We start from the raw sequence: 26789 nt of genomic DNA on the forward strand, positions 1-26789 counted from the left end.
GGGCGGAGTGAGGGCATCGAGCAGCGACGGATGCAACAGAAACCCTCCTCGACGAAGGTGATTGTTAGTCTTGCAGCGACTGGCACAGTCAAGCTGGATGCCAAGTGTGGCCTAGCATTCCCTTTCGACAAAGATCAGATGTCATCATGGAGGCTATCTATGAGGAGTCCGATAGTCATGTGGGCAGTGACACACCTTCATTGTCCTGGGTCAAACAAGTTGAAGCCCAGAGTACAGGTGAAACTGATCAATTGACTCATTCTCTGTGATTGGATGGGGCCAAAGTACTACACCGGTGGCACCAGAAGCCGTGCAGCCAGGAACATCAATAAAGACCCCACCAGGAAGGTTAACCACGACCACGGCTCCTCGTCTGAAAGAGGATGAGGAAAGTCTCTCAATGAACAATCCATCAGTTCAGCATCTACTGGTCATTCAAATTCCTTACAGATATCAAGGAAACAAGATTGAAGGGAGTGGTATATGGCCATCACCCCTGATGAAGTGAGGGATTTCTACACAGTTGAGACATCCAAGTGAACCTGATGGTTCAAGGACGAAAGACATTCTGAGAGATGTGCTGGATGGCCATGGAGTTACCAACACTGGCCTTCAGTTCAGGCATTTCCTCAGGAATGGGATCTCCCTACCTTTCATTTCAGGAGGGAGAACATCTTGCTCTGTGGACAGTGAACTGTCAAGGGACACAGACACCATGGCTGGCAAAGATCTGCTGGATCAACCCTTACCCCTTGAAGTGAGGAATCAATCCTGGGTGGACCACAGTCACTTGGGAGAATTCAATTCTCCATATAAAGTCTCACATGGACAGCAGATCGTAGAAAGGAAGGTACAGGGGGATCTTTGGGTTCCAAGACCCCTATGTACCAGTACATGTAAAGAATTTAATCAAAGAAAACAGAGACTCATGGTTAGCCGAACACAGTGAACGGACCATCATTAAAGATTCTATAAACCCTCATGGAGTGAGGGAGCACCCTGAGTACAGGTGGGCCCTTGACTGCAAGGTCAGCTAGGAAGAAATATCTACAAAAATGCCATGGTTTATCATCTGAGGTCTGGAGATCAGAGATCGCACTCCGTAAATTGCCTGCTTCTCAACGGGGCACAATTAAAAAAACAATTCCCAATCACTATGATCCAGCCAAGCGGGTCAAGACTAAGGAAGAAGACCCAGAGGATCTGATAGCTCTATGAGGTGGGGGTGAAGAACAGACTGGTCCTGACGCCTGAAAAGGGACTCTGTTTCTCTCTATATATTATCTGTCTGTGTTCTAATGCAGACCCAGTTCCAGTTAGCCTGCTGAGGCTTGTTTGACAAAAAAAAAGCCACAAAGAACTGTAAGCTTTCCCTCTTTGAGAGGGTAGACTTTGATTTCCCTGTGAGGACTCTTACATCAACATCATGACCTGGCCTGGACATGAGGCCAAGAAGATCTGAAGAGCCTCTTAGAAGTTATGGACATTGCACCTCCATGAAGAGAAGGGTATTACCTATTTGATTTCTCAGTTGAAAGAGAAAATGTCACCTTTAATCAATGTGAATAATACATTTGTATTATTATATTTCATGTTGTTGACAAAATATTGAAAATAATTTTGATAAAAATATATAAATATTCAGAAAAAATATATAAAGTGGTGATCTTGATTTATTTATTGCAGAATTAGTTGTCTAACCATTTTCTTTACAGATGAACCATCCTCATTAAAGTTCATATTATTCCTTCTAACTTAGTTTCTTTGCAGCTGATCATTGGAAGTGTTCCTATATCCTGGTTCCTTTCACAGGCTTTTGTGCAAAGATTGGAACGAAGAGAAGTTGGAGAGATCTCCACCCCCTAGAAATCAAAGAAAGGAGATAAAGTGTATTTGGCAGAAAGTATAGGGTGGTTAAGAACCTATCACAGGTACATTACAGTGGAATGGAGAGATATGTAAAGTTTCAAGTGAGAGTCCATGGAGTGTGAGTGATGAACCATTGGTTATGGAGTGGAGGAGTAACCTAGAGGTTAGAGCAGCAGGCAGTTAACCAGGGAAAACAGGGTTCAAATCCCACTGCCATTCCTTGTGACCTTGAGCAAATCACTTCATCCTCCATTGCCTCAGCTACAAACTTATTGTGAGCCCTCATGGGACAGGGAAATACATACAGAACCTGAATATTATCCACTTTGAAGAGTTTGAAAGGTGAAATATAAATAAATTGGATAGGATTATGGTTCCCCTCTCTGAGGAACAGGTAAAAACATCAATTGGTAACTGTTTCTCCCCTCAGGAGACTGGAGAAGGCAATGGAATTGAGGATTCTCTCTTTCTTGGAGAATGGATGAAACTGGTAGAATATATGTGTAGTGTATTGTAACTTATGTGTGTCAAAGTGAGGTCCCGAACCTTTAGCCTATGCTCGACAGTTTCCACCTGGAATGGTACCCCCTTGTGGTGAGGCAGGTATTGTAACATCTACCATGTTATGTATATATCATCTCTTATGTACAGGGCATTGGAAACATTGTATGTGAGGAAGTTTCCCTCCCTCTCACACAATTTTTTTTAATGGGAAGGGAAAATGTGGCTGGCCCTAGGTTCCTTAACATCAGGACTAGTAACAGCTTAGTGGAATTTTCCATTCCTTTTCAGTCTCTCCAATGAGCTGACTGATTGGCTATCTCAAGGGCATAAAGTGGAGCTATGATAGAGGGAGAATAGTCATTTTGAGTTGGCTCTTAAAGAGTAAGGAGCTATTTTTCCTTTACCCTGCTGAGGTTTGGCCCACTAATCCGTGTTACTTTTTCTTGCGTTCAGAGGAGATTCCTCATCAGTACATTCCCTGTCTTAGAGGGTCTGCCTCATTTTTTAAAGAGATAGATATTTTTGGAGAGTTTGGTAAGGTTTTTGGTACTTTTTTTTCTCATTCTGGGGACTGGGGACTGGGGAATGGGCACCCCCCCCCCCCCCCCAAATCCAGAGAGCAGGGGCTGGAGATCTGTGAGCTACCCCTCTACTCCTTAGAGGAAGCAAGACCAATGACAGCATTACCCAGTGTGGGATATTTGGGGATTTTTCCTCTTTTTGTTAGTGTGGAGCATTTTTTCCCCCACTTCCTCATAACTTGGAGTCAGGAGAGTGAGAACTTTTTCATGACTGGAAACTTCAGATTTTTCCCTTCAGAGAAGTCACACAGAATCGAAAGACAGAGCAGAACAAAACATCAAGATCTGGAGGCTCCTAACCAGGTCTCCACCTCAAAGTTTCCAGGTCACAGGCTGTGGGCAAAAGACAGAACTTTGGACTCAGGTGGGATCTTTTTGTAATTTGGGGTCCCCCCCCTAGGACTCCATGAATGACTGGGCTATTTGTACCCTGATGAGGAAACAGTGGCAAGCTCCCTCCCAAGAGCTAGAGAGATGGACCTGAGTGCCCCAGCAAAGAGACTATGTAAACAGTTCAAATTTGGAAAGTATGAGAGACAGTGATTGATGTTTTGGAAATAATCAGTAAATTTTATTTGAACACCCAGTCTATGTCCAGCCTGTCTGTCCCTGAGGAGAATACAATACCAGAAAAATACACACACACATAAGGAGAAACACTCCATCACCTGGGCCAAGAAGCATTTCCCCTCCCCCCCCCCAGGATCTGCAGAGAAAAGGGGTAGGATGGAGGAAGTAGTCCTGTCCAAAATATACTTTTCTGGCCTTAAGAGAAACAACAACCCCCCCCCCCCCCATCAAAAGGTTACACACAAAAACAAAAGTTAATAATATTGTGTTTATACATTTCAGGCTGCAATCCAATATTTCCTTGGGGCTGCTTGATGATCCAATGGCAGGCAGAGCTGCCATTCAGGAGACCTGGGTTCAGGTCTCAGATTATTTATTTATTTATTTACCATCATTTGGTCTCGCCGTCAGAATGGTTTACAGAGTCGTGAAACAAGTATAAATAGATATCATCATAGCAAATTGTCATGTGGTTTAGGGATTATGGGATTATTGCATACAGCAAAATTATTACATACAAAAAATTATTACATATAAATGTTGATCCTACATATTAATTATTAATTACAGCAAAGTTATTACATATAAACTGTTGTTACATATAGGATTAGTGTTATTAAGTATTAACACACGTATGGTCATGATTAATGTGTATGGGTTGGATGGGTTGCATAGTTTGGTCAGTAACAGCATGGGTAAGGGGTACAAGGTATTTTATGAGGATGTAATATATCCTATGTAATATGTCCTATGTGAGGTCAATTGCAGATTATCATCTTAGGTCATTTAATGATACGAGTTATTAAGTTGATCGAGGGATGCATTTTTCTTCTGCGGTGTTCTTCTTGATGTTGGATTGCATGCATGTTTGGTGGGCTGGTTGATTGAGTGAGCTTGAATAGGCTCTGGTGAACAGCCAGATTTTCAGCTCTTTTTTGAAAGTTTTGATGTTTGGTAGATTATATCATTCTACCCCCCACAGGTGGCTGTACATTTCTGTACTCTAAAACTGGGATGCTACAAGTGTGTTGCTGGGATTACGCTTGGATGAAAGTTCCTAGAGAAATCTTGGGGTTATCTTCATCATACAATTCATTAATCATATTACAGTAGCTGCACAGAATAAGAATCAGGATAGTTTGCTGGATTAATTGTCGCTAAAGCAATGCAGCTAGAATGTTTATAAGCTAGAAAAGCTGTTAAAGCTATTAAAATAAAGGCAGACTGTTTAAGAAAACTATTTCATTTTCCCAGTGTGAAGATAGCTGAATTAACATTTATTTTATTTTTTTTCCCTGCTACAATATATATTATCTGTACAAGGACAGATGCTAGACAAGCACCAAAGTTCAGAGAGTTAGGCATTTTCTGTTTGCCAATGTCACATTCTTCACATTCCTATGCAAACCTCTTGGGAACAGTCTGTGTCAGCTGCTCCAGCACAAAGAATATGCAAAGGTCCAGTAAACCCAACCAGTCTGAGCAAATTAAGTTAACTTTCCAGTCCTTTGCATGCAGCGAGGAACAGGTTAAGGAACAGACAACGTTGTTGCTGATTTGTGAACAGGTGTCCTTGAGCAAAAGCCAAGGACAGGGCGATTGCTAATCCTGTATTCCACAGCACGATGAAATCACCAGGCAACAGATATAAATAATAATCATAAAAAAAGGGCAGGAAATGAGGAATTTGGGTACAAGTGTGTCAAGGAAAATGAAGATTCATTGTGAAGATGGGAAAGTAGAAAACTATCAACAGCAGCAGCACTATGAGAAAAATACAAAGCCTGTGGTGGGATTCAAATGAGAGCTTTTCATTAACAAGGGCTATGATCTATGGAAAGTATAACTTCCACCTGAAACAACCATGTGGTGGCCCAGTATTATTAGGCCATTTGTTGCCGGTTCAATACAAACAGTGCACAATTTTGAAAGAAAAAATAAAACAAAACAAACCTTCCTCTCTCTTCCACTGCAAAAAAAATAGGGAGGGCAATTTTATGTGGACGATGTTCGAATTATCGCCACCTTTGATCAGGATTGTAGCAACTTCCATTTCTAATTTTGAAAATTGTACGATTGTATATGGTTGAGAGAAAGTTTCCTGGTTTTGACCTCTAAAAAAAAACAGAGGTTCTGCAGATTGGAAATAAACCTGAGAACATTTAATTACCACCGGTGGTCATTTTATTTATTTAGGTTTTTTATATACCGGCATTCATGAACAAGTCACATCATGCTGGTTTAGATAGAAACAAGGGGTGCATAGAACAGTAGAACTAAACTTGTGCAAGGGAAGCAGTTACAAAAAACAGGGGTAAGATAACTGGGAGAGAGAAAAAAGGAACGGTGGGGCGTAAAGATTTGTAAAGGGATAATTACTTAACTTAATAACTTAATAATAATTCAGTTACCCCAATTGATGAAGTGAGGTCATTAGGAGTCAGATTAGATACAGCATGGTCAATGGAAAGACATATTACCTCTGTCTTACGTACACAGCTTATGAGCATCTATGATTGGTTAGACAATTGAAAACATTTTTGACCTGTGCCGCTTTAAAATCTGTGGTGTATGCTTTAGTCATTGCAGTTTTGGATTATTGTAATACTATTTACTGGGGCTTCCGATGGTTCAGAATATGGCAGCAAGAATTGTAATTGGTCATTCAGACGTAAATCTGATGCTCCTTTTTTGCCTGTGAGGTTAAGATGTAAATTTAAACTATTGGTACTCGCGTTTAAGATCTTGTGAGGAAGTGGCCTCTCTCATATGTCTTCAAGGCTCTGTTGGAAATCATTCTGGACTAGAAATGTTTAACCTCTGTTTAATATGCACCTTGTTATACTTCTTTCACAATTGTTAAGAGAGTTACAATTTAAATTTTGTAAACCATTATGATGGCTTCACCGAATGACGGTATATAAAACTCAACAAATAAATAACTAAATAAATAAATTTACCAGGAACACTCGCTTACAATATTATCATCAACTACAAATTCCATCTCCAAAACATTTTCGGCATGTGAAGTTGCAAAACAGGTCATTTTCAATGACTATGCCCAAGTTATGGAATGATCTGCCTTTGTCAACTAGGGAAGAAAATAATTAATGTGGTTTCATCAAAGTAAAAACATGGTTAATGATTTCTGACTTGTAAAAAATAATTCTATTTATGACCAGCAGTAAGATTGTGTTTGCTGCTTTGTTTTAGAACTCTATTACATTGTTATGTGCTATTTTTATTATTTTTATTGATTAAATTGGTTATTGTGTTTGTTGTACATCACTTTGGAAGATCTTATTATAAGACCTGGAAGGCGGTTTATAAATTTAATACATAAATACGTTTTCAAAATTTATAAATAAATATATTTTCAAAATATTCAATTTTCTAAAATAGTGCTTTATCCATGGAAATGAGTTGCGACAAAATTGCTCACTTAATAAGCTACTTACAAACTGACAGGCTGATACAGTAAGGAGCGGTAGGAAGAGCTGCGTTACTGCCGGGCGCACCTGCGTTTACCGCACGCACAGTCCGGCACACCTACCGCGCTATACTGTATGAAAACCGCATGCAAATTCAAGCGCGTCCAACAAGCGTCCAACGCGCGCCCATGAAGCACAATCCATTTTATTATATAGGTGCTTTATACAGCGCCTATACAGTATCCTGGGTGCACTGGTACCTGTCATTTCAAATGACATTTGAAATGACAGGCACCAGGAAGTGGATCCCAACTTTAACCAAAGAAAACCTAAAATCCCCTCCTCCCGAAGCGACTCGACATGTAAAATATGTAAAACCTAAAAACCTAAAACCCCCTCCTCCCAAAGCGACTCGACATGTAAAATATGTGAATAAGTGTAACCAACTTACTTTTTGTTTCTTTTTCAGCCCTTTCAGCCTTCTCTGCCATCCTCTGGAGGGGGCAGCCGGCGGCGAAAGCGGCTTCCAGTGGCCCCCGTCAGCGAAGACGGACGAACGCATGCCTGTAGTGCACGGGCGCTCAAGCCACCGAAAGCACATGGACGGGTGTGCGTGATGTACGCCATGACGTCACGCACGTGCGTTCATGTGCTTTCATTGGCTTGAGCGCCCATCAATTTGGGCACTCTAGCCAGCAAAGCGCATGACGTCTGAAGGGCCATTTCTGCAGGTAAAGCACTACTTTATCTGCAGAAGTCCTTTTGAAAATCTCTAAAATCACCTCTTCATAGCCCTGTGTGATAAACTGCTTTAAATTATTACAGGGAAATTTACTGCTGCTTAGTTGCTCTCTGCTGCAAGTTAATTTCTAGTTTGTTTCTGCAGACCAAATATGGTTTTGAAGTACTGCAAGAAGGTACATTTTCCAGAGTATATGCAAAGATATTAGATATGTACATTTCCTAATATGGACAGAGAAAACAAGAGGCTTCTCACAAAAGAAAGAGTAGGAAATATTCTGTCAAATCCTGGGCATGCAGTATAATATGCAGGGATGTGCATCCGTTTAAAACGAAATAGACAAGATCAACATTGTCTATTTTGTTTCATTACAGTGGATTTATGAAAAAAGAAAAAAATGACGAAATTTTTTTTTTTAGTTTTGCGTTAGTTTGCATTAACTGGACTTAGTGCGCACTAACCACGAAATAAGGGAAAAAAGAAAAACAACTCCAAACAAACCATTTTAAAAATGAAAACAACAAAAACCAACATGAAACAAAAACAATACGAAAAAGAACACTAAATACCCCTAATAATGTCGTATCCTGCAACAAGGCCAAAAATATAATCTGACAAGACACAATGCTGGACTTCACCAGAATCCGGACATTGCCCTCCTTATTGTAATTTCTGTACTTTGTAATTTTATTTTACTGTTCATCTTCTTTTTATTGCAAATAACGACATTGACTGAAATAGTGAATTAAATTGTAATATAGCCCAGTACTTCTTGATACTATACTGAACCAAATGGATTTGAGGTGAAAACAGTAATTTTTATTTTATTCAAAAAGTGAAGGAAATATTTGGGACTTTGTAATTAGTTCAATGTTTGAAGTGCTGACTATGGAGTCTGTTATCCATATTATGGCAGGACATTACCCATATTGACAGAGTTCAGTATGTCCTCAGTCCTTTGCAGATGACTGTTTGCCACTCCTCCCACTACAAAGATATAAGTTGCAGATTAGCACCACCTGTGCCGTCTGTCACAAGAACTCTAAAACTACACATAATGGAGCACAGCAATTGTATCAGGTGGGGAAGGATAGAAGCTCCAGTTATGCTTATCATAAATTTGAAGATCTGGAGGTCCATATTCAGACACAGTCCAACTAACAAAGGTCTGGATTTATCAAAATGCAGTAAATATTGCATGCAATAGGAAAAGGGGTGTGTTTTATGGTAATAGGCAGTTTATTGCAATTTGTGATAACTTTTTTGCACTTTGCGATAAGTGCCAGAATTGATGAATTTCCTACATACAACCACTGGGGGGATCATGTTCAGTAGGTTTAAGCTGAGCGAGAGAGAGAGAAAGAGAGAGAGACTAGCCATAATGCCCTCATGCTAGATAGGTATTTATATCTCTATGGGAGGCCCACCTAGCAACTCGAAGTGAGGTTTACGTATTAGTGTAGGGGTTAGGGGCCACTTTGACATTCAAAGTGAGACGTACGAACAGAACAGTGCTCTCTTGTGAAGATCTGATGACATTCGGCGTGAGGAAACTCACCCAAAGATGAGATTTGTGAAATGTTCTCTCAACTTGCTTGATTTTACCCAGGTAGAGTCCATCAAGCTAGGTTGAGAGAACACTGCACAAATCTCATCTTTGGGAAGGAAATGGACACTACTGTCTTTTTGTAACATCTATGTCTTGAAAGATTTTTAACTATACAGTATATGTATATTTTTTAATTCTTCTATTACCCTTCTATTGAGAGAAGGAGCAAAAAGTTTTTGAAGTTTCCCGCTTGGAATCCTTTGTACCCTGTGATTGGCTGATTTGTTATGTCGACATCTGAAGAGGGTGATTATTTTATTTAATTGGAGAGTGAGAGTTATCAAACAAACACTTGATCTGTCATGTGTTATAAACCTTGAGATATAGCACTTGTGAACAAATGTGGACAGAATCTCATGTCATAACTTGAGGAATGTCTTGCTTCCATTTAGTTATGAAGGTGTGATCCCTGAGGCAGGCATTGGAATGTTGAAATACCACTGGTGTGAGATAAGTCTTTTGATAAGAAAATGTTAACTCTGAGGGACTCTTTAATATGTTTTTAAATGCAATACAAAACATCACCAAAAGATCATTTAACCAATATTGCACTTTATAGTGGTTGTACTGGTTTTTTTTTTTTTTTTTAGCATGTCTATAATCCATTGCATGCCCCAAACAGTAGATTCAGCATTAAGCATATTAGAATTCTGATACCACTATTTGGAAGTCAGCTCCAAGCTCTTGGTGATTTTGTGGCCAGGAATTTCCTTGCCTGCTCTTGCAGCTTGCTGATGCTTTCTGTTGTCAAGAATACTCTCTCTATGCCTGTCTTAAATCTTGCCCCAAGAATACCAGCAATTAAAAGGGAAATAATTGACTTGTATCTTTGTTTACTTCCCAACCTTGACTTTCCAACAGTTGCAAGACTTGCTGAGTTGACTGAAGTTTTTATTGAAAGGACTTGATCCTGATTAGCCAATCGTCTTGGTAAGGGGATACTAGAATACTTTCCCTATGGAAGAAGGTCAACACCACCACCATTTCTTTTGTGAACGTTTGTGATGCAATGGCCAGCCCAAAGGGCAGAATCTGGTACTGATAATATCTTTCTAGTACCTTGAAATGTAGGAACTTCTGATATGCCTCAGATAAATCTAGGGATGAAAAGAACTCTTCTTTTCTTACTGATAATATCACTTACTTCAGGGTTTTCATCCAAAAATGTAGCACTCTCAAGGAAATACTAGCCCCCTTTAAATCCAAAATGGGTTGAAACATTCCCTCCTTCTTAGGGATCACAAAATAAATGAAATACCCACTTCTTCCTATTTCTGATTCTCGGACCAGCCCCACTGCTTCCAGCTGAAACAGTCTTGTCTATTATTGCTTAAATCACCACCTTCTTTGCAGGGCATTTTCAAAGGGGCAAGATGAATGCTCCTGGTATAGGCATGCTCAGTGTGAGGGCATTTCCTCTCCAAATGATTTCCAAGATCTATCAGTCCTCTGTAATGCAGGTTCATACCTCATAGTATCATTGTAATTGCCTACCTACTGGCAGGAGGAAGGAGTGGCCTTTGGACTGTCATTGTGGGCCCCTAAGATTCTGTACAACACCCTGTGCCTCTCCGTCTCGGCCCCCTCACCTACTGCTCTGAAAAGGCTGACATTTACTAGGTAGTCTTGTCCTCTGGACGTTATATAGTCTGCATGGCTTGTATTGCCTTATATCTCTGATGCTGACTGCTGCAGCACCATTTCCTCTGTGGCACCGAGTTCAGGCTCCTTGCCACCCTATCAGACTTTGCGGAAGCTGCCGGCTGTACTACACTGCAGGCGCACACCATACCTCTCACATATCTTCCTCCTTTACATATATTTTTCTTGATGGGAAACCAGCGGGGAAGCAGCAGGAGAAGCCGAGGTGGAACTGAATCTACACTACAGACCGGAGTCTCAGCTCTGCTTGTTAGTGGCCGCGGCAGACCGGGACCGGGTGTCATGGCCGCCGGCCGCGGTCAGCCGCGACGTAGGCAGCATCAGGGGCAGCTAGCTTGACTCACCCGGGTTGCCGGGGTCCCGTTGCGGTGCTCTACGGGGACATGCTGTTCTTCCTGCTCCTTCCTTGACTGCCGCCGTCTCCGAGCCGGGAGCGAGGCTCCGCGGTCATCTGTTATGAATGTGGACCCTTGTTTCGCGGTAATAGCTACCGTCGAAGGGCGAGGCCTTGCGAACCGAGGACTCTTGCTAGAAGACTTCACCCTGGAAGCACGCGACCTGCAGGAGGCGCCTGCATCCAGACCTCTTACAGTCCTCAGAGGAATCGCCTAAGTCCCAGCGGCCGGACCCCTACGGGCTTCTCCTGGGGGGGTCGTGTGCTTCCAGGGTGAAGTCTTCTAGCAAGAGTCCTCGGTTCGCAAGGCCTCGCCCTTCGATGGTAGCTATTACCGCGAAACAAGGGTCCACATTCATAACAGATAAGGTTCCTGCCTTGAGTGTGTTCCTGGCTCCTGGTTCCTGGTTCTTCGTCCCGTCTTCTCTCCTGCTCCGTGGACTGATTCTTGGTTGCTGACTTGGACTGGTGTTCGTGGTTTCTCCTGGATTATCCCTGGTTTGGTTCTGGATTCTTCTTTGGCTTGACCCCGGTACGGATTTGGACCCTTCTCCTGTCTCAACCCTGGTACGGGTTTGGACCCTTCTCCTGTCTCGACCCTGGTACGGCTTCGGACCCTTCTCCTGCTTTAACCCTGGACTGGATTCGGACCCCGCTGGTATTTTGAACTCCGGACCGGACTTGGACTTCTCTTTGATTCCATCCTCAAGACTGTCACGACCTGCTGGAGGCACCAGCCGTCTGGAACCCACGACCTGCAGGAGGCGCCTGCATCCAGACCTCTTAACAGTCCTCAGAGGAATCGCCTAAGTCCCAGCGGCCGGACCCCTACGGGCTTCTCCTGTGGGGGTCGCGTGCTTCCAGGGTGAAGTCTTCTAGCAAGAGTCCTCGGTTCGCAAGGCATCGCCCTTCGACGGTAGCTATTACCGTGAAACAAGGGTCCACATTCATAACACTGCTCACTGCGGTCCTGCAGTATTTTTAACTTTATTGAATTTAGAAGACTTTACCTTTTTGCTGTATTCTTAAGGCAGGGACTATTGGGCTCCAAAGAGACCCTGATGCCCTAGGGAAGGAAGATTAACCTCAAAACTGTCATCCACAGTTTCCATATTCAGTTCTGGCTACCACTGTAGAGGTCAACTTGCTCTAGGCTGTTGCCCTATTCCTGCTGAACCAAACCAGACTCCTATCTGCTAGAAGCAGATAACTACTGACAACTTCCCTTTCTATACCAGACTATATAGGGAAGAGGGAGGTCAATGCAAAGTTTTTTCTCTTTGCTTACATCTTCTGGTAGAAGGTCCAAATCCAACAAGTCTGGATTGGTCTGGAAGGATGATGAGGAAGATAATTTTACATCATCAAAATCATTGATGATGTAAAAAGAGTAATCATATGCACTTCCAGGAGAAGAGTTCAGTGAGGTTTACAATAATCATAGGGGCCGATGCAATATCATGTGCTCAGCCTAGCGCATAGGTTAGCCCGTGATTGGATGTGCGTTTTGGACTTGCTAGGCTAACACCCAATGCAAAAAGGGGATTAGAGCGTCCAAAATGCATGTCCAATCACACTCTAGCTAATAGTGTTCATCACATTTAAACGCCATGTAGATGAGACTATTAGCTATCCTCCACCGATGCAAAAAATGACTGTGCACTCTGGAGCTGGCATTACGTCTTGATGCACATCAAGGGCTCAAAAAATGCTGAAATTACTGCTTTTCTGTGGTTCCTTCTGCTTAGTATCATCCTAGTAGGAGGAATCTCAGGAAATAGCATAAAAAAAAAAATCTTGACAGCAGTCAGGTTAGGAAAACGGATGCTCAATTAATGAGCGTCTGTTTTCCTATCCTGCACACAGCCACATCTCCTGGGTATCTGATGCCAAGGATGTGCTAGGGACGCACAATTTATCACTAGCGCAGTGGTTCTCAGCCGGTGTGTCGCGACACACCAGTGTGTCGGCAAGAACACGCAGGTGTGTCGCCACATTTCCTGGTCCCCCGCTGACCCAGCTGCTCCCCGGTCCTTCTCCGCCCGGGCTTAAAATGCTGTCAGCCCGGGCGGAACGCGGCAAGGCCAGCTGGAGTCAGCGGCATCGGCATGGTCTCTTCTTCCCACCCCCCACCCCCCTGTGGCCCGGAAGAGGAAGTGGTGAGCAGCGAGTGCGTGCGCGGGAAGAAGAGACCACGCTAGTGCGGGCAGCGTCGGCCCATAGAACAGAAGAGAGACGCGGCCGGAGGAATGAGCAGCACGGCTGAGAGAAAAAATGTAGAAGAACGTCAAGCCCCGCGGCCGATGGGACTCCTTTCTCCGCGAGAGGGCTGAAAATGAAGGAGGTTAGGGTTGGGAGGAGGCTGCTGCCGCCGCTAGTTTTGGGCGGGGGGGAGGGGAGGGAGAGAGAGTGAATGAGCTGGCGCGCGGGGATTTACGTCTCCCTCCGGGAGGCGTAAATCCCCCGACAAAGGTAAGGGGGGGGTTTAGACAGGGCCGGGCGGGTGGGTTAGGTAGGGGAAGGGAGGGGAAGGTGAGGGGAGGGCAAAAGAAAGTTCCCTCCGAGGCCGCTCCGAAATTGGAGCGGCCTCGGAGGGAACGGAGGTAGGCTGCGCGGCTCGGCGCGCGCCGGCTATACGGAATCGATAGCCTTGCGCGCGCCGATCCCGGATTTTAGCGGCTACGCGGGTATCTACTAAAATCCAGCGTACTTTTGTTGGCGCCTGATGCGCCAACAAAAGTACGCCAAATCGCGCTATTTGAAAATCTACCCCAGCGTGTATAAGTAAGAGAGAGAGCATCTGTGTCTGTGTGAGATTGAAAGCTGGTTTAGGTGAGGGAGCATCTGAGTATGTGATTGAGAGCCTGTGTGTAAATGAGAGAGAGAGCATGTTTGTAAGCATGTGAATGTGAATGTGAGAGAATGTGAATGTGAGAGAAAAAGACAGCATGTATGTGTGTGATTGAAAAGCCTGTGTGTGTAAGCGTGTGTGTAAATGTATGATTAAGAGCCTATATAAGTGAGAGAAAAAGCATGTGTATATGTGAGTGACTGAGAGCATGTGTGTAATTGAGAGCCAGTGTGAGAGAGAGCACTGGTATGTGACAGAGAGAGGAGAAAGTTCCAAGCAAACCACCCCTCCTGCTAATTCAAAACAATCTCAGGAGACCTGGATATCAAACGTTCCCAGGTATGCAGAGCAAAAACATTTTTGTATCCTTATTTTTCATTACTGGGTCTGTGTGTCTGCTATTTTGAAATATTTTATTGGTATCTAGAAATTTTTTATATGAGTTTTTAATTATTGGATATTCCACTCATCAGCTGTTTTGAAATAATCTGTTCTTTTTGTTAGTATGGTTTTACTGCTACTGATTTTATATTTCTTGATTTGTTTTATAAGGATGGGTGATGTTTCTTTTTTCCTTTATTACACTGCATACAGAGACTCTGGCTTGTTGCAGTTTCCAATTCAGTTTTTTCTGCATGCTTCTAGTTATGCGTTTTGGTCTCTTTATTCTATGTTAGGTGAGGGTCAGCACATGTGACTCTGGTGAGGTTTTCTGCTGGTGTGTAGTTTCTGTGTAGGGCTCTATAGCAGCCTGACTTGGTCTGTTTTCCTAATAGGAGATGTATTGGTGTCTTAAGGCCTGGTGTAATATTTCAGTGTTGCCTTTTCTTAGGTAAGATGGTTACTGTTTAAGTGCTGGAAATTGGTGCTGTTTTGGTGTGGGATGTTTACTATTTATGCAATTTCTGTTCAGATAGAATATGTATCTTTTCCTTGTGTCATTTTAAACAATAAAAATAATTACCGGACCTTTACTTTTTATTTCCGCCGTGAATTGTAATGAGCAGTGTGTCACACATGTGAGCATGGCTTGTCCAGTGTGTCACGATGGGAAAAAGGTTGAGAACCACTGCCCTAGCGCATCCTTTTTAGCATGGCAGCTCATTTGCCTGTTGCATCAGGCACCCAAAAGAGGGGGATGTGTGCGCATTGAAAAAACGTGTGTCCAATTTCGATGAACGTTTTTTCGTGCTTGATATTGCTTCGGCCCCATAGTGTACATTAGTAATAACAGGGTGCCATATAGTGTGGGGGTTACGTTAGAGTAGATCAATAAAATATCTAGCATATCTAAATATGTATATCATGTATCAAAAAATACCTTAGATCAGTAATTCCGTTTAGCACATATTGTTACATGCGGACTATAAACATTTTCAAATAAATAAATATACAAATAAATAAATAATAATGAGGGTGTAGGAAAGGTGGAGATATATCAAAAGTCAACTATCAGGATAGAAAATAAATAGGGAATAGCAAATAAATGGGGATGAGAAGAAGGTAACAGGCAAGTTAGAACTAGAAGTTAGTTTACGTAGGAGTAATGTTTTAAGTAATTTTTTAACGTCTATGTAAAATTATGCCAGATGTATAATGATAGGTTTATTATAATTGTTTTATGTTGAATTCTGCTACAGCAAATTCTGTTATTGTAAACCGATATGAAATTAATTTGAATGTCGGTATATAAAGTTGATTAAAATAAATAAATAAATATATAAATAAAAATAGTGCAAAGTACAATGGGCAATATGTTAAGGTTTCAACTTTATTATAGTAAAGGCTGTCGTTATGCTATTAGCAAATTCAACTGTATGGCAGGTAAAATAGAAAGTACTGCTTTCTTAACCAGTAGGAACAAGATGCACATGGAGGACTCTGATCCTAATTCTTTCTCTGCTTGTTCCTTTTATATGAAGGTTAAATTCAGTATCTCTCTCTATCCATACAGGGGATAATTTTGTAGCAGCTTGAATAAATTAGATGGCAAGTACATGCACAAGTTATACATATGCGTATGCATGTACTTTTCCCTTTTGAAAATTATCTCAACAAAATTACCCACACATGATTGCACCTGCTCAATGTGCATAGACATTTTTCAGGAAATTTTATGGGCATGGTTTTGAAAATTAAAAAGTATTTGCATAAGTGCAAGTCGTTATCTACCTCTGTTCCCAGGAACACCTCCGCTTGGTCCAGGTAAACTTATATGTGAACATGAAGTACTCGTTTAAGTTTGCTCACATATCGGGCGGGCAATTTTGTGAAAGGTTATTTCTGTGCATAAAACACTGTTTAACTCATTGAAGTCCCTTTGAAAATCATCCTCAAATTAACCTGTTATACAATACATTAATAACACATTTTGATATTCAGTGGTTACTAAGCAGCTAATCTCAGACCCACCTGCTTTTGTTCTTCTCCCAAACTGTCCCACATCGATGCAACGATTTTAGATACATCTCCAAAAGTGGCACTTGGATTTTGCCCTTTGATAGCTGCCTGAGTATCCCTGAAGAAAAGCGCATAAGCAGACACTGGTTTCTGGGGCTCATTTGGGTCCTTCTTTTTCTTCTTCTTTTGGCTTTTGGGTTTTTTACCCATGTCTGTTGGAGGTCTTTTCTCTCCAGTAACCTAAAATAGCAAACACAATGATTAATAGCAATCTTAGCACTAAACACCCTCCTAGTAAAGTCATTTAGGGGGGGATCTATGTACTAAAGCAGGATAACCAACTCCAGTCCTCAAGAGCCACAAACAGACCAGGTTTTCTGCATATTCATACAACAGAAGAAGTGCATGCAAATCTATCTCATGCATATTCATTATGGATATCCTGAAAAACAGACCTGTTTGTGGTTCTAGAGCATGGTTCTCAACCAGTGTCACCAAGCACATGTATGTGTATCGACACTTCCTGGTCTCCCGATAGCTCGGCTGCTCATTTCTCCCTCTCTTCCGCTCCAATGAGTCACACTCTTCCTTCTACCTGGGCTTGAAATGCTGATAGCCCAGGCAGAATGCAGCAAAACTACTGATAGAAACCATTTGGGGCAGCTAGAGAAAATGGTCTCTCCTCCTTCCTGTCCCTGTGGCCTGAAAGAGGAATTGCTGTGCAGTGTGCTCACGGATGCGGGGAAAAAGAAGAAACCATGCCATCATCACACGTAGAAGCAATATTGGCTTGAGTAGGGGGAAGAGCCACATTGCCCAGAGCAAGAAGAGGAACAGCGTCAGTTCCTATGGCCAATGGGACTCTTCTTGAGGCCGTGGGGGTTGGAGGAGGTAGAGGTTGCTGCTGACACCACTTGTTCTTTGGTGCAGGGGTGGTGAGGGGTAGTGTGAGAGAGATTGCGAGCCTGCATGTGTGTCAGAGCCTGTGTGTGTAACAGAGAGAGAAAGCGTGCATGCAAAAGTGTGATTGAGAGCCTGTATGTGTGAGAAAAAGAAGTAACGAGTATGTTACAGCATGTGTGTGTATGATTGAGAGCCTTTGTGTGTAAGTGAGAGATGGTGTGCGTGCGTCATTGAGAGTCTGTGTATGAGAAAGCATGTGTGTGATTGAGAGCCTGTGTGAGTGAGTGAGAGAGAGCTTATGTGTATGAATTTATGATTGAGAGAAAGGAGAAAGTAGCGAGCAAAACCCTCCTTCCTCTCTTCCTGCTAATTCACTACAATGTCAGGGCACCTGGAAATCAAACTGTCCCAGGTATGGAGAGCAAAGAATTATTTTTGATCCTTATTATTTTTAATTATTGTTTTTTTTTGTATCCGCTGTTTTGAAATATTTTATTGGTGTCTGAAAATTTTTTATACAAGGATATAATTATTTGATGTTCTATTCATCAACTGTTTTAAAATAATGTGTTCTTTTTATTAGTATGGTTTTACTTCTATTGTTTTTATATTTCTTGATGTGTTTTATGACAACTGGTGATGTTTGTTTTTCCATTGTTGCACTGCATACTGAGTCTCTGGCTTGTTGCAGTTTCCAGTTCAGTTTGTCAGCATGTTTTTATTTATATTTTATGGTCTGTTTATTCTTTCTTAAGTGAGGGTCTGCACCTGTGACTGAGGTGAAGTATTCTGCTGGCATGTAGTTTTTGTGTAGGGATCTATAGGAGCCTGGTTTATTCTGTTTTCCTAATAGGAGGTATATTGATGTTTTAGGGCCTGGTGTGTTGCCTTTCTTAGGTAGGGTTGTTACTGTTTGAGTGCTGGAAGTTAGTGCTGCTCTGGTATGGAAGGATTACTATATATGTAATTTCTGTTCAGAGAGAGTACTCTTATCTTTCCCTTAAGTCACTCTTAACAAGAAAAGTAATACTTAAGCATTTCCACCACAGACTGTAATGAGCAGTGTGTCACATGTGTGAGTGCTGTCCATCAGGTGTGTCATGATGGGAAAAAGGTTGAGAACCACTGCTCTAGAGGACTGGAGTTAGACACTCCTGCACTAAATGTTTGCATGCAGGCTAAAACCGTTTAACAGGTATAAAAAATTGTGAATTATATACAGGAAGGGTAATTGTCAAACATCCTCCATAATTTATGATGCATACATATACATAGACTTACGTGCATAAGACTGCTTTGAAAATTATCCCAACAAATCTAGCCTGCACAAGTTATACCTATTTGGTCCACACAAAGTTTTTCAGAAAAGTTACACACACATTTGGTCAAATTTTATATTTGCTCAAGTTCAAACCTCTCTTCAGCTCTGCTCCTAGGAACTCCTCTGGTCGGTAAACTTTGTATGAAAATGACACACGCTTGTAAGTTTACCTGCATATCAGGCGGACAATTTTATAAAAGACCACTTCTGTGTAAAACACTATTTTACATGCAGAAGCCCTTTTGAAAATTACCCCCTTGGAGGGATATTTAAAAAACTGCTGACATTACTACTGTTAAGTCTTCTGTTTATCCAAAGAAGTATGGCCACACTGTTTTGGAGAATGTGAGGTTAGGGTTAGAAGGGGGTAGTACATGCACAAACCTCTCTGGCTTCTCCCGGACACATCCTGCTAGGCTGCCAATAAATTAACACCAAGTGTGACGGTGGTTTTTGCGATGTGGGAACCTCATATACTACTGATGTTAAGTTGCTAATGAACAGTGCATGTATATATGACCTTGATGTGAAAGGTTCTGTGCCTCCTGAAAATTCCATTAAAAATCCAGCCCTAAACATTGTATCCATGCGCCTCAATTGAATTAATCCCTGGGAAAACACCTCTACTCATGCAAACACAATAGAAAGCCATAATTTGTGTTTCCAAACAGAACCATTACCATGGCATGAAACACTCCAGTTTCTCTAAAGTCTATCTAGTGCTGTATGTTTTATGTTTAATGTATTAAGTATTGTTTTATATATATTTATTATGGATGTTTTACTGTGCTCCACCAAGATTGTAAAATTGAGCAGATTAACAAATTTTCTTGTAATAAATAAATATATTAGAAACCTGTCATTTCTAGCACATCATGGAAGAACTTTTCCTAGAGGGACAGATACAAGTATTAATACACAGCAAAACCTGATGGTATTTCTTTGCAGGAATTCAAGTCCCAGAATGTTTTGTGATTCAGGTTTAAAGAAATAAATGGGGCTAGGTCATAACTCCTAAGAGATATTTTGGCAACTCTCTACAGTGACATGGGCTTTATTGCCATACAGTAGCTCTAGCTCTCAGAACACCAAATCCTCATTCTAGATTATCTGGCTAACTTAGGCCTGGATTTATCAAAATGCACTAAATATCGCATGCGATAGGAAAAGGGGTGTGTTTTATGGTAACAGGCAGTTTATCACAATTTGCACTAATACCTATGCAAAGCTCTATCTTAGCACAGAGAGAGAGAGACAGAGAGCGCCTAGCCATAATGCCCGCACACTAGATAGGTATTTATATCTCTATGGGTCTATGGGAGGCCCACCTAGTCACTCAAGGTGAGTTTAGGTATTAGTGTAGGGGTAAGGGGCCACTTTGACATTCAAAGTGAGATGTACGAACAGAATAGTGCTCCTCTTGTAAAGATTTGATGACCTTTGGAGTGAGGAAACTCATCCAAAGATAAGATTTGTGCAATGTTCTCTCAACCTAGCTTGATGGACTCTCTACCTGGCTCTCCAGGAGCTTAAAACGGCATGTGCGAAAAACATTGCAACTACGGTAAAGCCCTATCGCATGACTTTACGCAAATGTAAAAGGTATAGTTAAAATTTGCGTTAAAGCCATGCGATACGGCTTTGCAAAACTGTGAGCCCAGCCCACTTGGCCACAATTCCTGCTCCAATATCTTCTCTGTTTTCTCATTTGCATCGCTTATGGTGCTTTTGCAAGCGTTAATGGCGTTTTCGCATGCATTAAAGACGTTTTTTGCAAGCAAAAACGCCTTAACGCATGCGAAAACACCATATAGCAATTTGATAAATGACCCCCTTAGCTGGTTATATTCAGCATTGCGACTGCACTGATTACATCTCCATAATTAGCCAGATATGTTTATCTGGCATACTTAGCTTTCTGGAAAGTGCCTGAATAGGAACCTCATAGTTCATTGTTTTATATGTCTTAAAGATACATAGAAATTTTATGCATTGTTTTTATAGCAACTGAGGATTTTATTTTAGTTCCCATGAGAAAACTCTTCACTGACTTAAATAACCTGAGGTGGTGGACTGTACTTTCCATACTTGAAATTTACAAGTTGAGTGTGAGCCGCAAGTGCAGAAATGAAGACTGAAACCCTATATATAACCACAAAGTCCTGTCACTTGCTGTGTTTAGTACTGCTGCATACCTGACAACATTTGTATGCTAGGGTTGGGGACCTGTGTGGATGAGCTAAAAGACAGAGCTTTCAGCAGTAGTACAACTTAGCAAGCTTAAAGTATCAGCTTGTCTGTTTCTTAGCTCTGTTATCCTAAAGTATTTTACTTCTTATAATTTTACAGGGTATTTTTCCCTAAATTAAAAGGTGTGTAACTTTTGTTATGGCTACATTTCCTATCCAGAGTTCCTCCTCAGCTGTTTGTGCATTGTTCATGCTTTACAGCAGGAGTCGCCAATCTTTCACACATTCAGAGCCACAAAACTAGAATTCACAGAGGAAGACAGCCGCCTTGCCTTTCAATGAGTGTGGCTGTTGGCAGGGAGAGGGGAAGGAAGGGAGATAGGACAGTCCCCTTGCCTGAAAGAAAAGGTCAACTCTTTATTTCTCTCTATATCCCCCACCAGTCTCTCTCTCTCAGGCACAAAGACACACACACACACACACACACTCGCTCTCTCACAGGCACAAAGAAACACACACAAACACTCTCAATACAAAGACACACACATGCACATTCACTCTCTCAGGCACAAAGGCACACATACACTCTCTCTCTCAAGAGCAAAGACACAAGCACATACCCTTTTTCTTTCAGGTGCTAATAGAATACCATACATATACAAAACATAGACTCTCACCAAATAAAACAACCAGAAAATATAAATAAAAATATACAGACAAAATCTAAAGTGGAAATCACAAGCAGCTAGATTCTTATCCAGTGCAAAACAGAAATACAGAAACTACAGACCGGTTAGCCCAACTTCAGTGCCAGGAAAAATAGTGGAAAGTGTTCTAAATATCAAAATCACAGAACATATAGAAAGACATGGTTTAATGGAACAAAGTCAGCATGGCTTTACCCAAGGCAAGTCTTGCCTCACAAATCTGCTTCACTTTTTTGAAGGAGTTAATAAACATGTGGATAAAGGTGAACCTGTAGATGTAGTATACTTGGATTTTCAGAAGGCGTTTGACAAAGTTCCTCATGAGAGGCTTCTAGGAAAAGTAAAAAGTTATGGGATAGGTGGCGATGTCCTTTCGTGGATTGCAAACTGGCTAAAAGACAGGAAATAGAGAGTAGGATTAAATGGACAATTTTCTCAGTGGAAGGGAGTGGACAGTGGAGTGCCTCAGGGATCTGTATTGGGACCCTTACTTTTCAATATATTTATAAATGATCTGGAAAGAAATACGACGAGTGAGATAATCAAATTTGCAGATGACACAAAATTATTCAGAGTAGTTAAATCACAAGCAGATTGTGATAAATTGCAGGAAGACCTTGTGAAACTGGAAAATTGGGCATCCAAATGGCAGATGAAATTTAATGTGGATAAGTGCAAGGTAATGCATATAAGGAAAAATAACCCATGCTATAATTACACAATGTTGGGTTCCATATTAAGTGCTACAACCCAAGAAAGAGATCTAGGCGTCATAGTGGATAACACATTGAAATCGTCGGTTCAGTGTGCTGCGGCAGTCAAAAAAGCAAACAGAATGTTAAGAATTATTAGAAAGGGAATGGTGAATACAACGGAAAATATCATAATGCCTCTGTATCGCTCTATGGTGAGACCGCACCTTGAATACTGTGTACAATTCTGGTCGCCGCATCTCAAAAAAGATATAATTGCGATGGAGAAGGTACAGAGAAGGGCTACCAAAATGATAAGGGGAATGGAACAGCTCCCCTATGAGGAAAGACTAAAGAGGTTAGGACTTTTCAGCTTGGAGAAGAGACGGCTAAGGGGGGATATGATGGAGATGTTTAAAATCATGAGAGGTCTAGAACGGGTGAAGTGAATCGGTTATTTACTCTTTTGGATAATAGAAAGACTAGGGGGCACTCCATGAAGTTAGCATGGGGCACATTTAAAACTAATCGGAGAAAGTTCTTTTTTACTCAACACACAATTAAACTCTGGAATTTGTTGCCAGAGGATGTGGTTAGTGCAGTTAGTATAGCTGTGTTTAAAAAAGGATTGGAAAAGTTCTTGGAGGAGAAGTCCATTACCTGCTATTAAGGTCAGTTAGAGAATAGCCACGGGGGGGATCACGTGATGTGGTGAGCCGGGAAGAGGTTTTCTCCCTGAGCTCCGGGTGTCCGCTCCCACAATCGCGCATCATCTGCTCCAGTTTGCCAAAGGACTTACTCAAAATCCTTGAGGGACGAGAGCATATGTCCATTGTCCGATATATGCAAAAATCGCCTTCGGCTATGGCTGCAAAGGGCACAAAAAAAGACAAAGACAAGCTCCGAAGCGCTGATCCCAAAATGGCGGCTGGGCCCGAGCCGGCAGAGGAAAGCCCACATACAAGCATAGCGCTGGCTGACATCAAAGAAACAGTTAAAGCAGCACTCGACGAAAAATTTGGAGAGAAAATCGCCGGGATAGAGGAACGGCTCACAGAGGTGTGTTCGGCTCTGACGGAACTTACCCCCCGAATCGAGCTTGTAGAAGGCCGCCTGTCGACACTGGAAGATGACTGCTTAGCGACTCCTTCGTCCCTAAAGGCGCATGATGCGAAACTCATGGAACTCGAACAAAAGCTGGACGACCTTGAGAATAGAGATCGCAGGGCGAATCTGCGATTTTTGGGGTTTCCCGAAAGCGTAGCAGAAAGTGAGTTGTGCACCCTTCTCGAAAGATGGCTGCCAGAGGAGTTCGGCCTGACGGCATTGCAAGACAGCCTCGTGGTCGAACGAGCACACCGTCTTGGCCCGAAGAAGGATGTTGCTACCCGACCACGTATTGTGATAGCTAAGCTTTTAAACTATCGCCATAAACAAGAGATCTGGCAAGCATACCGTGCAAAGAAGGAAGTAGCGAACAACGGAACAACAATTAGAGTGTTTCAAGACTACTCACTCCGGGTTTCTGAAATGCGGAAGGCGTTTTCCCCGATTTGCACGGAGCTCTACAATCGCCAGGTACGATTTTCTTTACTTTACCCGGCGAAATTAAAGATATGGAGTGCCGATAGAGAATAGCCACTGCCATTAGCAATGGTAACATGGAATAGACTTAGTATTTGGGTACTTGCCAGGTTCTTATGGCCTGGATTGGCCACTGTTGGAAACAGGATGCTGGGCTTGATGGACCCTTGGTCTGACCCAGTATGGCATTTTCATATGTTCTTAAATGTCATTCATAATAGTAAAACCATAATAATAAAAAGAATATTTCAAAACAGCTGACAATATAAACTAATAATTAAAAACTTACATATATATTTTTTTTACATATTTCCAAAACATCAATATTTCAAAACACCAGACATCAAACACCACCAAATAATTAGAACTAATAAGGATTAAAAAATTCCCCACTCTCCATACCTAGGAACTTCTGATTTCCAGTCACCCTGAGATTGGATTAATGGAGAGAGGGGCACACCAGATGATTACATAATTATTATTCTACCCGTTGACTCAGAGGAAACTGTGTCATAACTTACATGGACTCTCCTCTCCTTCCAAAGAAATTTCAGAAGATAAGTCTTTAGAATATGAAAAAATAAAAGAGCAAGATAGGGAGCTGAACAAAGAGAAACAAAACCAGAGGATGAATCAGCATTTTACTTTCTCTGATCCTAAGAGATTGCCATATCTTTCCATTTTCTTAGGCCTATCTTAATTTGCTTCAGCAATTTACTATAATTCTCATGCTCACACCCATGCTCTCAGACTCAACTCACATTCTCTCATGCTCTCAGACTTACCCACACTCTCTCTCACACTCATACACATTCACGGACTCGCAGACTTTCACACACACTCATTGACTCACTCGCACCCTCAACTCTTCTTTCCCTCCAATATGCACAAGTGGCAGCTGCTTACAGTGAATGAGTAAAAACAATATTTTTAGTTACATTTAGTTACATTGAGAGTGTCCTCATGACAGTCCAGTCAGGACCTCATGAGAGAAGGGTCTGGGTGGGCTGTCAAGGGTACAGGAGGCAGGAGGATGTGTACCTAGGTTTGGGAAAAGGTGGGCTGAGAATCCCCAATAATTTAAATTATCTTTTGCTGTGGCTGAGCATGGGGGGATGGGGCGGGTGACTGGGGGCAGAGGAAAGCAACGAGAGGAATTCAGCCGGCAGTCGCACAATGGTAGTGCCTGCAGTGGTCTTCCAAGTCTGATGGTTTCCTTGGATCCCTCTTTTGATCGCACAGTGGGTAGGGAGACAAGATGGCATCCCAGGTCCAGCTCATTTCACTGCTTGGGGGTTGAGCGTTCAGGGCAGTCCTTCAGTCAGCCTCAAATGTCCTGGTGTCACATTACACCAGTCAGGACTCTCTTTTTCCTCCTCCGTGTGCATGTCCCAGTGTTGCTTTCTTTCTTTCTCTCCCTTGCTCTCTCTCCATCTTCCCCATTTCCCCCCTTTCCTCCTCCCCAACTGGCTGAATTTGCTTGTGCCTACCTAAGGTACTCCAGGTCAGACAGATGCAGTGGGGAGCAGCAGATGAGTCCCGACATGGGCAGTTCCTCTTGCCTCCTTTCCTGTGCTGTGATTGGATGGGATGGAGAGAAGGTGGGGCACAGCACAGCTCTCAGTTCCCAGCTCTCCTCAGAGCTCTGCACAATGCCCTCTGAGTCCCTTCCTCACCCCCTCACTGAGTGCTGGGCAAGACCTGAGAGAGGGGCTGCAGAGAGCCAGCCGAGGGATACAGTCATAGAGGGGAAGCTGGAGAAAGAGACAGTCAGAGTCACAGGGTGGGGAAAGGGGATAGACAGAGGGGACACAGAGAAAAGGGGAAGGAAAGGAAGATAGACACTCAGGGAACAAGGGAGGAAAGAGACAGAGGAGGTATGGAAGAAAGGTCACAGGGAGGGAGAGAGGCACAATGGGAGCCCAAAGAAGGCTGGAGACATAGATGGGGAAGGGAAGGAAGAGAAAGAAGAGGCACAAAGGAGAAAGGGACACAGGAGGAAAGGAGATAAAGAGGAAGGAACTGGGGAGGAGAGGGAGACAGGAGGGAAGGGGGAGGGAGAGAAAGACAAGAGCATGGGGTGGGAGGGGACTAGAGACAGGAGAGTAGCATAAGAGAGGAGTGCTCAGAGGAGGGGAGGGCAAATTGAGAGCCAGGTGGCACAAGGGAGACAGAGATGAAAAGCTGGGAAGGTTTTAAGGAAAGGGAGAGTGAAGCACTTGTGTCTGAGAGAGGAAGTTGTGTATTTGGGAGTATGTGTGTGTATAAGAGAGGAGGCTGTGTGTTTATGGGGAAGTAAAAAGAAAGGCTTTAGCTGTGATAGAGAGCAAAACTGCATGAGAGAGGCTGTGGGTGATGTGTTTATGAGGACAGTTGAAATAACATTTTATAAAACAAAGTATATTGAGGGGTTGCTTGAAAGCCAAGTAATGAGTGAATTAACAACTGACAACAGTCTATAACCTTCCCTCCCCCCCCCCAAAGTATGAAGTTCAGTGGGGTGTCCAGTTATGCTCCGTGGAAAAGTTGGTTTTTTCGCTCCTATCACTAGGGCGAAACAGCGGGGAAGGATTTAAAAGGCAGTTTCAGCCCAGCTGCAAGAGCCGCACAGAATCCTTCAAAGAGTCGCATGTAGCTCGTGAGATTCCGTTGACCATCCCTGCTTTACAGGTTACTGTGGGGGCCTGTCTGGGCTCTGCTAGGGAGCAGCAAACAGACCGGAAAATTTACTTAGATTCATAAGGGCAGGAGTAGCTTACCAAATTCCTCAGAACAATAAA

The 26789-nt window shown here is 42.4% G+C and overlaps 1 protein-coding gene across 6 annotated transcripts in view; it reads right to left on the bottom strand.

Moving 5' to 3' along the window:
• TOX2 (TOX high mobility group box family member 2) overlaps positions 1–26789 on the bottom strand; it is a 725581-nt gene that overhangs the window by 65738 nt on the left and 633054 nt on the right. For all 6 annotated transcript variants that reach the window (XM_029612512.1, XM_029612516.1, XM_029612518.1 and 3 more), the window contains one exon: positions 16626–16853. In XM_029612512.1, the coding sequence (XP_029468372.1) occupies positions 16626–16853 (228 nt within the window). The remainder of the gene's footprint in view (positions 1–16625; positions 16854–26789) is intronic.

The sequence above is a fragment of the Rhinatrema bivittatum genome, chromosome 8 (genome assembly GCF_901001135.1).
Source record: "Rhinatrema bivittatum chromosome 8, aRhiBiv1.1, whole genome shotgun sequence".
Taxonomy (NCBI): Eukaryota; Metazoa; Chordata; class Amphibia; order Gymnophiona; family Rhinatrematidae; genus Rhinatrema; species Rhinatrema bivittatum.